At 42.7% G+C, this 15274-nt stretch overlaps 1 protein-coding gene across 1 annotated transcript in view; it reads right to left on the minus strand.

Annotated features, from left to right (window-relative positions):
- The window catches only part of DNER (delta/notch like EGF repeat containing), a gene marked incomplete at both ends in the record, with an annotated part of 323548 nt that overhangs the window by 48230 nt on the left and 260044 nt on the right, over positions 1–15274 (minus strand). The window contains one exon of the mRNA XM_082841200.1: positions 1593–1715. Coding sequence (XP_082697326.1) covers positions 1593–1715 — 123 coding nt within the window. The remainder of the gene's footprint in view (positions 1–1592; positions 1716–15274) is intronic.

Genomic DNA, 15274 nt, shown 5'->3' on the forward strand with positions numbered 1-15274 from the left:
TCACAGTCCATGAATTTGTGGAGTCACTAGTGGGTCATCATATACAGTTTCGTTTTTTATTTCTCGGTCATGACAGCATGAGCAATGCTTCGAAGCCAGGAACATCAGAGGCAAATTCAGAGTGTGCCCAATTAATAACTCTGTCATTCATAAAGATGAAATTTACTCCATAAAACTCTATCATAAACTAAAGAATTGTGGACTTTAAAATTTGGAAGCACATCCACCACTACTCATTCTGTCATTGAAGAATCTCAAAATCTCTCAGTAAGCATTACTGCCCTTTCTTTAAACAGACAAAATAAAGACAAGTCGGTTGAAAAGGTTGATCCAGGGTCATCAGTAATCCAATGGCACAATGAGGATGAGCTACCTAGGTCTCCTAATTCATTGCTCCTTTATTCTTTCCAGACCTGAGCGGACTCCCTATTTCTCAATGCTCTGATCTACCTAGAACTGAAATCCATGTGGATGAAGCCAGCACATCTGTCCTCATGGGAATTGGTGGAGTTTGGCTCTAAGTGGGCATTATAGTCCATGAGGAGCATCAGATGTGCCAAACATAAAGCCAAGACCTGACCCAGCTTCAGCCCCTCCATCCAGGGGCTAGGTCAAGTTCATCCATGTGCCCTACAAACCCTCGAGGCTCACCAGAAAGACCTCTAAATAAAGGTGGGTCCATGCAAAGAGAAGCAAAGTCGGCTACAATGCGAGGTCACTGGCAGATGGATGGTATCAAGTAAGCGGTGGTGGGAGAAAGAGGTTAAGTGAAATGGCTATAAATAGAGCCTCAAAAGCATTACAAAAATCTACACCAGCCCGGGAGTCGTGACTTAGAGAAATGCATGCAAATTAGTTGATGACCCGGCGTCCTGCCACAGCGCCGGCTGAGGGTGTCAGGGCTCCAATAAAGCCACACCTGTGAGCCTGCTGGGGAGGAGATGGAAGGGCTTTCGGGACCATGCTGGCTGGGCTCCTGAGGGCTGACACTACCACGTCTCCGGTTACCTTCAGGCCTTTTTTATGAGTTCATGCACGTAAGGACTTAGAACAGGGTCTGAATGTGATAAACACTCGGTGAATGTCAGCTGTTTATCCAGAGTGACTCTGACACATGTCCACTCAAATGAACTAACATGTGCCTCCTTTTTAATGACTCGTTTAATGAGAATGAACTTTTTTTCGCCAACATGTGAGACTCCACTTGCCTCCTCCACCAAAACGCACGGCATCCTCTCCTCGTCCAGCAAGCACTGCTTTCCTCCCCCCGGATTCCATGGCTGTGTCCTCTGACCTGTGTCTGAAAGTCCACTTAATATCATTTTTTATCGTCAGCTTTTTACACATTCAACAGAGAAGAGAGTGAGGATACAAGAAGAAGGAAAGGGCAGGAGACAGATTTTTCAGTTTATCAAGAGGAAACCAGAGACTTCCAAACTGTTCTTTTCGGCCCCATACATCATCCCACTGCCAGCATCTGATTCTTGTTCTAAACAACTTCACACTCCAATTAGAGGTTTACGCATGTACGTGGAGAAATCCATGACGTCACTGAGAACCTTGCTGGCACTAGTCGGCCACATGATGCTCACCTTTGTACTCTGCCAGGCACACGCACTCATAGCCGTTGACAAGGTCCCTGCAGGTGGCGGCGTTCAGGCACGGGGCAGAGAGGCACTCGTCGTATTCCTCCTCACAGTAGAGGCCATGGTAGCCTGGGGGACAGAGAGAAATGTCTGCAGTCAAACAGGTACCATTTATACGCACACGGGACCAGCCTACAAGGAAGGCGGTGGGTGTTCATTGGAAAGTAAGGCACAAATAGATGCGACTGAAGGAACTGGGTCTCTTGGGGTATGCTGAAATGTGGATTTCCAGAAAGGTTATGAAGAATCTATTCTTATCACCCTTTGTCACGCCCAACTATAAAACAAGTGATCCCACTGATCCACCAGATGGTCCCATTATGATGTCACGTCCAGTGGTACCGGTGAACGGGAGATGTGGGTTACTAAGTGCATCAGCTGTGGTCACAGAAGGTAGCAATAGGGACAGGACTCACAGCCAAACAGCTCCTTTCAAGGATGTGGAGCCCTTTTTCTTCAAATCAATTAGAAAAATATATCTAACTAGGGAGAATTTTATTCAAGAAGAAAAGGATCCACAGATTTCCTTTGTTCTTCAAGCCAGAAAAGAAACTCAGCTAAAAAGGCTTAACTGAACTTCCTGGCAAAATGTGGGCTGTTTTTCTTTTTGTTTGTTTGTTTATTTAAAATGACAATTATCTAAATTATAATATGGTAAGTTGTGCTTAAGTTTTTTAACTGTTAAAAATAGAATAATAGCAATGAAGAAAAAGAAACCAACGATTTCTCAAGAAAGATGGCTTTTACTCTCCTTTTTGCAAAACAGGTGTTTATTCTAAAGGACAAGAAGACAACATTCTTTGAGATTCACTCATGAATGTTAGGCTGTTTTTAACTTTCAAAAACACGTGTTCCTGCCAATTTGCAGTGAATCTGGGCCATTTTTGTCTGGCCCTGTCCAAACAATGAGAAACATGTGAGCACTTTCAGAAATCACCCTGCCTATGTTGGTTCTGAATTCAGATAAGCAGAAAAAATAAACGCTTGCTCAAGTGGGCACTGGAACCGTGAGCTCCTATCCAGCAACTCAGAGCCAGCCCTCGAGCTCAGAAAGTCCTGTTAGCTCAGGCTAATGCGCTGAACTGTTCTGTTTCTGGTTCCTATCACAAAAGTAGGTTAAGATCACATTTGCATTATTTCCGGAGCACTTTTCAAGTACGTTGCCATTTCAGTTGTTTTTGAACTGCTTTCCACATTTAGGCAGTGACAGTGGCCCCTCCGAGGGGAACTTGACCTTCCTGAGGCAAATACACTAGGGATTTCCATTCTTCTATCTCCCCCTACTTCTTGTAGTTTTACGGAAATATTTCCTATCACTCTTCATCAGATTATTTCAATCATCTAGATCAGAGTTTCTCAACCAACAGCAATTCTGTCCCCCAGAAGATATCTGGCAATGTTTGGAGACATTCTGGGTTGTCACAACCGGGGTGGAGGGGAAGGGGCTGTTACTGGCATCTGGCATAAGGATGCTGCAAACCATCAAACAGCCCCCCAACAAAAACCTACCCAGCAAAAATGTTAATAGAGTTAGACGGAGAAACCCTGCTCTATATCAGGGATCAGCAAACTGTGGTCCACAGGCCAAATCTGCCCCAGTCTGTTTTTATAAGTAAAGTTTTATTGGGACACAGCCACACCCATCCAAGTATGTATTATTTATGGCTGCTTTCATACAATGGTAGATTGAGTAGTTGCAACAGAGACCATATGGCTTGAAAAGTCAAAAATCTTTACTCTCTGACCCCTTATAGAATAAGTTTGCTGTCTTGATCTAGATTCACCCAGAAAATCTTTTTTCTTACAAGCGTTTTAGATATTAACCCCTTATCAAAGACATGGTTTGCAAATATTTTCTCCCGTTCTGAAGGTTGCCTGTTGATTGCTACCTTTGCTGCGCAGAAGCTTTTTAGTTTCATATAGTCCCACTTTATTTTTGCTTTTTTTGCCTGTGCTTTTGTTGTCATATCATTGCCAAGACCAATTTTATGAAGGTTTTCCCCTATATTTTCTTTCAGGACTTTTACAGTTTCAGGTGCTAGGTTTAAGTCTTTAATGCACTTCGTGTTGTTTTTTGTCAATTGTGTAAGATAATATAAATGGCCAACAGGTATATAAAAAGGTGCTCAACATCACTAATCATCAGGGAAATGAAAAGCAAACCGCAAGGAGATATCACCTCACAACTGTTAAGATGGCCATAATAAAACGAAACGAAACAAAACAGAAAATAACACGTGTTGTTGAGGATGTGGAAACATGGGAACCTTCATACACTGTTAGTGGGAATGTAAAAGGCTGCAGCTGCTACGTAAAACATAAAAAAAAAGTATAGAGATTCCTCAAAAATTAAAAATAGAATTACCATATGATCTATAATCCCACTTCTGAGTATCTATCCAAAAGAATTGAAAATAAGATCTCACAGAGATATCTGCATTCCCATGTTCATTGTGGCATGACTGACAATAGCCAAGAGGTAGAAACAATCTAAATGTCCCTCAACAGATGAATGGATAGAGAAAATGTGATATGATATATACATACAATGGAATATCATTCAGTCTTTAAAAAGAAGGAAATCCTGTCATATGCTATAACATGGATGAACCTTGAGGTCATGTACTAAGTGAAATAAGCCAGTCACAAAAGGACAAATGCTTCATGATTCCACTCATATGAGGGATCTCAAGTAGTTAAACTCATAGGGGCAGAATGGAATGGTGGTATATATGTGAATATATACACTAATATGTGTAAAATGGATAACTAATAAGAACCTGCTGTATAAAAAACTAAAATTCAAAAATTAAATTAAAAGATAAATAAATAAATAAAAGAAAAAAATAGAATGGTGGTTCCTGGGGTGGAGGAGAGGGGAAATGGGGAGTTGCTGTTGAATGGATATAGAGCTTCAGTTACGCAAAACGAAAACGTTCCACAAATCTGTTGTCCGACAATGCGCATGTAGTTAACAATACTGTACTGTACACTTAAACATGTGTTAACAGGACTGATTTCAGGTTATTTGGGTTTTATCACTATTTTTATTTTTATTTTTTTGGCCGTGCCGCATGGCTTGCGGGATCTTAGTTCTCTGAACAGGGATCGAACCCGTGCCGACAGCAGTGAAAGCATGGAGTCATAACCACTGGAGCGCCACGGAATTCCCCTTATCACAATTTTTAGAATACACACACACACACACACACACACACATAGAGTTAAGTCTCTGTTGCCTTCTTCTCAGTGTGGAACAAGGATCACCAGCAGCATCTTTTTGATCGTTTTGCCCTCCCAGCAGATCTTTCAAAAATCAACTTGGAAGGATAATATATAACCCTACAAGCATCTTCGACCTCTGAATTGTGGTGTTATTTATATAGACAAAAATCAAAAGCAAATTTCTTGAAATCTTCCACAATTGTTTTTATTTTTTGAAAACAGTATCATCATCCTTTTCCATTAGCAACATGAAAAGCAAGTGAGGAAGTTATTTTACAGAGATAATTAAGCTGACGAGGTTTTTCTTCCTTGGGGGAAAAAAAATAAAGGTTTCATATTCTAAAAGTGTTTCTTTAGAGACGGTAACATTTAAATGTCTTTATGGAAATGTCAAGACACCCTTTACACTGCCAAAGAACCTAAATCGGACTGTTTGAAGAAAAAGGAATCTCTTCCCAAACAGAAGGCTTCTGTGAAAATGAGACTGCCACCCCCTGCTGGTAATTAATTCGGACAAACAAATTAGCAGCCCAGGGTCTAGAAAAATTAAGCTAGTCCAAAGAATTATTTTAAAATAAAATCGAAGATCGGAAGGGTGGGGTCAGAGTAGCCCCTTCTGGGGCACTGATGTTTATCACCAGTGTTCCAATCTTTGTAGGACTTGATCCTGTATATTCAGCTCCAGTCACTTCCTTAGACTTGATAGAACAAAACAACCAACTGGATGTCGGGAGTGAGAAAGAGAGGTTAAGACGGCTGTCATGTCTAGAATGTGTGAGTAGATGATGCTGCCGTGAACACAACTATGACCAAAGGAATAACAGGTTTTAGAGGAAGTTGCCCAGTTGGATTTTGGACACGTTTAACTTGGGGCTCACGTAGCCAGGTCCACGTGGCAGTTGGGAAAACGAGCTTGAATAGCATAGAAAGAGCACTTTGGGAGCTAGATGCCTGGAAGTGATGTTGAAGTTTTCATCAAAGAAGAACATGGAGAGGAGAAAAAGAGACCAAGGTCGGATCTACGTGGATGGGCAGATGGACAGCAAGAAGCCCAATCGGGACTCGGAGCAGGGACGGAGGAAGGAGAGGGGGAAACCCCAAGGAGTGTGGTCATAGAAGCCAAGAGAGGACAGGAAGCCAGGGAGGGCTGGTTAACAGTGTCAAAGGCTCTAGGAGCAAGAATGACAACTGGATAGGAGATCCGGAGGTCACTGGAGACCCTCAAAACCCTGGCTCTCAATGGGGGCTGTACTGCCCTTTAGAGGCTGTTTTGGAAATTGGGGAGGAGGACGGATTGCTTATCATAACGACTGGAGGATTCTACTAGAATTTGGTGGGTGGGGGCCAGAGATAGTAAACACCTGGAAACATCTGGGATTCCCTTGCACAAGTGATGGCCTGGCACCCTCCACAACCTTGGACTGTTCCACTGACCATTCGTGTAGGCAAAACCCTGTTGACAACCTTCGAGGCCTAGAACCTAACTGCTTTACACGTACAACAGTTTTTAAGATAAACTGAGTTTTCCTGGAACATATATACGTATATGTATTGATATACTGGGTAAATCAAGAGAAGATTGTACTAAGAGTTGTTCCCCAGTTTGGAATATCACTTCATAAGAGCAATAGCTCTTAAGTCACCAATAAAGCACACCTATATCAGCAAACAAAACAAAATAGAATAAAAATCGCCTCTTCGGGTAATTTTCTAAACACACTACCCAGAGTACCTTGCCCTAACAGTTACTCATTACAATACTCAATTGATTTCCATCACAACACTTATAAGGGTCTGAAATCATATTAACTTTGTTCTTTATCAATTATTATTTCTCTTCCTCCACTAGAATATAAGCTTGAAGGCAGAGGCTACGACTGCAGAGTTCGCAGCTGTACCTGCAGTATTTGGTACAGAAAGCATGCTTAAATGATAGCTCTTGAATTAGCACCCCAAATGCCACTGATTAAATCAATACACATTTAAGATATGCCTATGATGTGCCAGAAGCTTCCAGGTACTGTGATTACAAAACTAAATGGCAAGGTCTCCAACCACAAGGGGTTTATTGTCCGGTAGCACGTGAGTGGTGTCTGCTTCATAACAGGCCCTTTACCTGTGTTAACTTGTTTAACCCTCGTGACAACCCAAAATGATAATCATGGCTAGTCCCAATTTAAAGAGGAGGAATTAAGAGTCAGAGAGGTACATACTGGTCAGAATGGCCATCACTAAAAAGTCTACAAATAACAAACACTGGAGAGGATGTGGAGAAAAGAGAACCCTCCTACACTGTTGGTGGGAATATAAGTTGGTGCAGCCACTGTGGAAAACAGCATGGAAGTTCCTCAAAATAACGGAAAATAGAGTTGCCATATGATCCAGCAATCCCACTCCTGTGCATATATCTGGACAAAACTACAATTCAAAAAGATACACCCACCCCTATGTGTGTAGCAGCACTATTCACAACAGCCAAGACATGGAAGCAACCTAAATATCCATCAACAGATGAATGGATAAAGAAGATGTGAAACATATATACCATGTAATACTACTCAGCCATAAAAAAGAATGAAATAAAGCCATTTGCAGCAACATGGAAGGACTCAGAGATTATCATACTAAGTGAAGTAAGTCAGACAGAGAAAGACAAATATAATATGATATCACTTATATGTGGAATCTAAAATATGACACAGGGGCTTCCCTGGTGGTGCAGTGGTTAAGAATCCGCCTGCCAATGCAGGGGACACGGGTTCAATCCCTGGTCCGGGAAGATCCCACGTGCCGCGGAGCAACTAAGCCCATGAGCCACAACTACTGAGTCTGCACTCTAGAGCCCGCGAGCCACAACTACTGAGCCTGCGTGCCACAACTACTGAAGCCCTCACATCTAGAGACCGTGCTCCACAACAAAAGAAGCCACCCAATGAGAAGCCTGTGCACTGCAACGAAGAGTAGCCCCTACTCGCTACAACTAGAGAAATGCTGTGTGCAGCAATGAAGACTCAACGCAGCCAAAAATAAATTAAATAAATAAATTTAAAAATAAAATAAAATATGACACAAATGAACCTATCTATGAAACAGAAACAGACTCACACAGAGAGCAGACTTGTGGGTGCTAAGAGGGAGGGGGGTGGGGGAGGGATGGATTAGGAGGTTGGGATTAGCAGATGCAAACTAGTATATATAGAATGGGTAGACAACAAGGTCCTACTGTACAGCACAGGGAACTCTACTCAATATCCTGTGATAAACAGTAATGGAAAAGAATACAGGGCTTCTCTGGTGGCGCAGTGGTTGAGAGTCTGCCTGCCGATGCAGGGGACACAGCTTCGTGCCCCGGTCCGGGAAGATCCCACATGCCGCGGAGCGGCTGGGCCCGTGAGCCATGGCCGCTGAGCCTGCGCATCCGGAGCCTGTGCCCCGCAACCGGAGAGGCCACAACAGTGAGAGGCCCGTGTACCGCAAAAAAAAAAAAAAAAAAAAGACAACGTGGGTACTTTAATCCTGAAATAGGTGCCCTGCCTCGAGTATACAGCAAAGGCGCTGAGCAACGTCACCCCAAAGGGCACCATTATCCCGAGTCACTGCTTCACACGGGCAGCGAAGACCACTTCCGGGAAAAACTCAAGGAGCCCCAGCCCTGAACTTCCACGATTGCCCCGCTTTCACCAGTGAGAAGTTCAAATACCTGAATTTTCCTATGTATGAAACAAAAGTCTCTTTACACTGGGCTTCTAAAAAACCTACTCTTCTCCGTTTCCTCAGCCTCATCTCCTGAGACTTACCTCTGTGTTGGATCCGGTTTCCTGCTTGGCAGTGAAATTTTGACTCACTGCTCTGTCTTTGATCCCAAACTGTGTTTTTTTCTTTAACAACTGTCTGTTCTCTTCTCATTTCCTTAGCACACAGGTGGGTGAATTTAGGAGATGCTCAGTCACAGTGGGTGAGGTGAATTTGCTAGGAAAAGTGGAATCATAGGGCAAAATAACCTTTGCATGCATAAATACGGAAAGTGGTTCTTTTCTTTACAAATGTCTGATTTGTACAAATACAAAAAAAAAACAAACGCCTGGAAAAATGTATTCCAAAATTGACAGTGGTTTTTGTTGGGCAATGAAACTGAGGGATTATTTTTTGTATTTTAAATATGCCAGTTCACTTTTTCTAATTTTCCACAATAGAAATATGTTATTTACTTGTGTAACACAAAGGGATAATATAGATACTTTATGGGTATTTTATGTGTAGTATCACAACTCCAAACCAGGTTGCTGATGACCAAGGGAAATGATAACTGTACTCTGTGTCTATCACTTGATGGGACAATAGGAGAACCGGTCAGATTAGGAAAAGTCTGACTTTATTAAGGGTTGTTTTTTTTTTTTAAGTGGAGGGGAAGGAGATGAGGGCATTCCCATAGTGTATAGAGGGAAAAATCCAGTCTCCTTAGAAGAGGACACTTTTTGAGACACGAGGGCTAGCCATCATAACAATATATAAATGGTGACTATATAAATACACTAAATGTATGGTAGAAAAGCAAACAACCACTACTCTGAGTTAGTCCTTACAAATAGTTAGCATTCTCCTGAACAAATGAAAGGATGTATTGTAGATGACACAGCTGAATTGGGACTATGCTCATGAAGGACCTCAGAAGTCCAGAGAACCCAGCAGTGAACCCACTTAAACAGATGCTCTTGCATATCTAAAGGCGTTTTAACCTTAAAATTGCCCGTCATCTTGGGAATGATTGTAACTGTGTAGACCTAAACATTTCTAGAAGTTTCCTCTTGGCTCTGCCTTTAGAACTAGGTCACAAACTAGTCACACGAAAAAATCAATCTCTTCATAATTTTTTAGCCTTGTCTTATGAATGTCGTTTTTGGCCATTCAGGATGCTTTTGGCCACTAGAGGGTGGATTCTACCTATGATCTATATCAGCTAAAGGGAAAAAAAAGTTACTCGGGAGCTTAACGAAAAGGGAAATGTGTTTTACAAAAGGGAAATATATGGCACGAGAGGATGCAAACACTTAAAGAAGAAATATTGTTTCCTTTAAAAAGAAAGCTTAACATTCATCTATTTCTTTATAGTTTACAAATTCACCGATGTGCTCTATAAACATACAGCAGCTATGGTTAAAATTATCCGTGATAAAGTAGCCTGTTTTTCTCACTGACTCGCTATAAAAATTATTTTTAAAAATGTAAATGCTTATAACACCATGGCTAAAGCACTAGGATTCAGATTAAGTGTAACGACAAGATAGTATTTTCAACTTGATTTTAAAGATTATTGCGGTATGTGTGTTTAGTTATAAACAGTAAGTAACTTTTTTTTTTTTTTTTTTTTGCGGTACGCAGGCCTCTCACTGTTGTGGCCTCTCCCGTTGTGGAGCACAGGCTCCGGACGCGCAGGCTCAGCGGCCATGGCTCACGGGCCCAGCCGCTCCGTGGCATGTGGGATCTTCCCGGACCGGGGCACGAACCCATGTCCCCTGCATCGGCAGGCGGACTCTCAACCACTGCGCCACCAGAGAAGTCCTATAAACAGTAAGTAAATTATTTTAATGGCATAATCTTATAACCTCATTGATTATCTAGGATGTTTATAAACACATGTAAAAATGACTTGGCTTGTAGTTGAGATGAGGTAGAGGATGAGGAGATCTGGGAAAGAAAGAGTAGGCATAAAGCCCTCACATTCTAGGGCTTCCCTGGTGGCGTAGTGGTTGAGAGTCCACCTGCCGATGCAGGGGACGCGGGTCCGTGCCCCGGTCCGGGAAGATCCCACATGCCGCGGAGCGGCTGGGCCCGTGAGCCATGGCCGCTGAGCCTGCGCGTCCGGAGCCTGTGCTCCTCAACGGGAGAGGCCACAGCAGTGAGAGACCCGCGTACCGTAAAAGCCCTCACATTCTAGAGGTTTTTAGTATGAAACAAACACACCAAGATGGACACGGGGCCCAGCACAGGCAACGGATGGGTGACAGGGCAAAATCAAAGAGCAGGGTTCTAACAGGAACCTTGGAAAGAAAATAAAACCTAGATGACTATTTTCACACAAGTATGTATGTTAACAAAGAGGAATTTTAAAAGGTTAAAGTACAGGGAAGTTTTTAAAATGTTTTATTCCTTTTAATTTATTTCACAAACTATGGTTAAATTTGATTTTAATTTGCCACTCACCCAGTGATCACAACATATTCTTTTGCGCTGTTTGCCCTCATGAGGGCGTGTGTCTGTGTTCATCACACTAGACGGGTGGTCCACACAGTGTGGTCCCCAGACCAGCAGCATCTGCATCACCTGGGAACTTGTCAGAAATGCAAGTTCGCAGGCCACACCCAAGGGCTATTGAATCAGAAACTCTGCAGGTGGAGTCCAGAGCTCTGAGGTTCAATAAGCCCTCTACCTGATTCTGATCAGCACACTCAAGTTTGAGAATACCTGAGTCATAGAATAGCAATGCACACAACATCTCCCACCCACTTCTGATCCTCAAAATTGCAAGGAAATGGTAGGAGTTACGTATGGCAAGGGCTAGATATGGCATATGGTAATGCTCGGTAACAGCCATGGCCTCCCCTCAGCATATCAGTAAACCAACCATAAAACACACAGTCAGAACGTGCACCAGTCACAGGCATAGAAATAAACCAAGAGTGAAACGTGCAGTCAAATAACCTGCCAGCCACAGACACGGAGACTAAACAAAATTACACGCCTCTTGGGATTTGCTTCAGGGAAGAAAGCGATGCAGAGAAATCCCAAACCAACAGCAGATGGCAGATTTGAAAAGGAAGGCTAAAATGAGGGTCGGTAAGAAGGGAATAGAGGTGGCAAGCATTTATAACTTCTCGTTGTGTGACTGGGAGTCACATATACCTGTTCAGAGGAGGAGAGATAAGTCTAAATTCAGATTAGTGAGCACAATTTTTCCCCACATCCTCTTATGCAGCTTCCTTGACCCATGGGAACAACATTTTAGCTGAAAAGAACACTATCAGAAAATGGCAGACAGAACTCAGAGAAACAGAGTAGAATGATGGTTGCCAGGGGCTGGGGGCGGGGAAAACGGGGAGATGTTGGTCAAAGGTACCGAACTTCCTGTTATAAGATGAATACATTCTGAGGACCTAATGTACAGCATGGCGATTATAGTTAATTATACACTGTACTATATACCTCAAAGTTGCTAAGCGTGTAGACCTTAAAATTTCTCACCACGAAAAAGAAACAGTAATTAGGAAGGTGTACTAACACTCTGGAGGTGATCAGTCTGCAATATACACATGTATCAAATCAACACTCTGTACATCTTAAACTTAAACAAGTTATATGTCAATTAAATTTCAGTCAAGCTGAAAACAATTTTTAATTTAAAAATTTTAAGAAAATGGCAATCTACAAAGATTTTTATGAACCAAAAATTGGGAAACATGATCTGACAAAGTTGTGCTGTTTCTAGTGATAACATGCAGTCTCATGGAGACACAGTTTGGTACCAAGGTGTTTGTGTGACGGAAAACAAAACTTGTGATTGGCATTCTTCCAGAAAATTCTGGTGCATGGACTCTGCGATGCAGACCGTAGATGTTTTTCCCCAGGTATGTTTACTTTCACCCTCATATCACTGGGGACATTCAAAGAGACAATGCAACAGTGCAATCTTCTAACTCTCTATTATTAGTCATGGCTATTCTCAAGTAAACATGCGGAATCTTAAAGATTGTTAAACAATATGGAAATGCGTCATAGTCATTCAAGAGTATTTTTAGGAGCACACACCTCCCACTTGGCCACCATCCCCAAGGGCTGTAAACTCATAAGGGCCCAAGCCGACTCTTAGAGTTAGGACTTTAACTAAAGAACTTCATGGAGAAAATTAACCACCAGAACTGTACCTCGAGGCAACCAGATTACAAAGAAAATTTCAAAATGTAAGTTGGAGTCAGAACTCAATAATTTTAGTCAATCCTCAATTCTATTCCTGTTGCCTCTACTGAATGAATATTAAGGATGCCTAATAATAAGGCATTTATTCATTTAGGAGGTCATAAAGCAGTGGAAAGCCAAAGTTCTGGACATCAGAGCTATCTCGGGCAGAGAACTAAAAACAAAAGTCAAATATGAAGAGGAAAGATTATTACACTTGCCTATTTGACGATTTTTTTTATAGCTAGCAAATTCAATTTTATTCTTTAAAACTCTTTATCTACCACCTGCATATCCTTTGGAACCCAGACTGTGTGTTCTGAACCCTGGCATGTTTCTAGACTGCCTCCCCTTCAGAAATACATAAATATTTGAGACCATTACTATAAAAAGAATAAAGTCAAGAGGCCAAACAGTCCCAAGACAGTGTTACTTTTAAAAATTATTTGAGATTATCTGCACCTCTGTTCCTCTTTGAAGCAAACGTAAAATTTTGTGATTTTTTTTCTATTGGGAAATTTGATATTTTCAAACATATCAAAGCTCTGTGGAAGAGCAGTTTCTTTAATTAGGCGCATCCACCAGACATCAGCTCAAGTGAAATCGTAAGTCTCAGTTACAGGCAGCCCTCAGCATCAGCTGTGAAGCCGCTGAATCTGCAGTGAAACGAGACCAGAAGCGGCTCACCTACCTACGAGCAGTTCGATTTCTTTGGAAGTCAAAGTCGTGCTGCCCTGGGCTGGGAAGTCAGAAACTATTGCTCAAAAGTCACTCGGACCACAATCAAGGCCACTCCTCAAGCATGGCTTTGAGGTGTCCTCTAGGAGCCCTGAAATTCGGTCCTACTCAATTCTAAGCCCAAAGCCCTTTCCCTCACACCTGGTATGAGAGGCAAGGCGTGCCTAATTTTAATTCTCAATTTCCAAATTCCCAGACATTCTCAGCAAGCCAAAAAATGTTAGCAATCGGATCATAATAACTTCCAACCACAACGCAAGAGTCAGTGGCTCAGTTACAAAACAGTTTTAAACAAGTTCCCATCTGACTTCCATGGCCATGGGCTTGATAAGAATTTCCTGAAATTGTGTGCTGGCAGTGCTTCAAACAGAGCCATCCTCAGAAATGCACTGGTTAGTGATGTAAGCTGTTACCAGCTGCCACTTCTGACTTCCATTCCAGGTAAGAAGATGTAAAGTGATTTCCGCTGTCCTCGCTGACCGTGCCAGTTCCTACCGCCGGGAGGTAAATCTCATACCTTTTCAACAAGACTTCAGCCAAGAATGCATTCTGAATGATTTGAATTTGAAGTGCTGCTGTGGGGGCAGAAATCCCTCCTAATTAAAGGCCAGTTCATTAACACTTTCATCCATATGGATTAGGCATTTACAGCGAGGTTAAATAGACTGTGGATCGATTTTTAATGTCAAGAATCTCATCAAAATTCCTTATGCAGCACCAGCAAGTGCCCTTCACTCATTACCCCTGTCCTTCCCGCCCTCGTATTAATCCCTCAGGCCACTAGCCTAAATTAGAAGGCAAATATCACAAAGTCTCCCTGAACACGCCCCGAAATTAGAATCAAAACAAAATGGTGATGAAGAATGGCCACGGGGGTAATTGTGAACACCACGAGGACAGGTCCCTTAGTGTCTGGCCGTCTGGGCAAGCCTGACTCAGCTCCTCGCTCCTGGGCAATGTACTCCCCCCCCCCCCCCCCCCCCCCCGGCCAGTCCTGCCCTCCCAGGAACTTCCATGGCTCAGCCTTGCCCAGAGACCCTCCCAGTCCCAGCGGCCTCCTCTAACGTCTTCTGCTGCTGCCTCTAGCCCCCGCCTCAGTGCAAGAATTCCCTAACACTCTCACCAATCCTTCCCCTTTCGGTTTATACTCTCGCCCCACCTATCTTAATAGTTGACTTTCTCTAGCGCCCACACACCAGGAACTCCATCCTTACCTCCCTGGTGTCATGCTCAGGACCCAATGCCGGTCGCAAATAACGACTATTTACTGGCACATCCACTTGGTTGGCCTGCCATTCCCAAAGGCCTTCTGCACATTTCCCTGTTTCTCTGAGTTACCCAAGTTAAAGCCTCAGCAATACCTTTGACTCTACGCTCACCTCTGGTCCCTAAAGTCACATGACAACCAAACTCAGATGATTCCACTCCTCAGACAGATTTCAGGTCCGTCCTTCCAATTCCCACCGCCGTTAAGTTCAAGACTCACTTCCACTTGCCTGAGCTTTCTGACTGATCTCCTGTCTCATCATCTTTTCTTGACTGTAATATCTAATTCTATCAAAATAATCTTTCTGAAAGTCACCCAATCTTTCTTGAAATCACCCAATTCCGTCAAAATAATCTTTCAAAAACACAGGTCCGTTCACATACACTGCTGATGCAAAATGTTTCCAAGTCTTCATTTTCTGACTCCTTAGCACCTAGATTCACCCCAA

This window comes from Leucopleurus acutus (genome assembly GCF_964270905.1).
Source record: "Leucopleurus acutus genome assembly, chromosome: 6".
Lineage (NCBI taxonomy): Eukaryota > Metazoa > Chordata > Mammalia > Artiodactyla > Delphinidae > Leucopleurus > Leucopleurus acutus.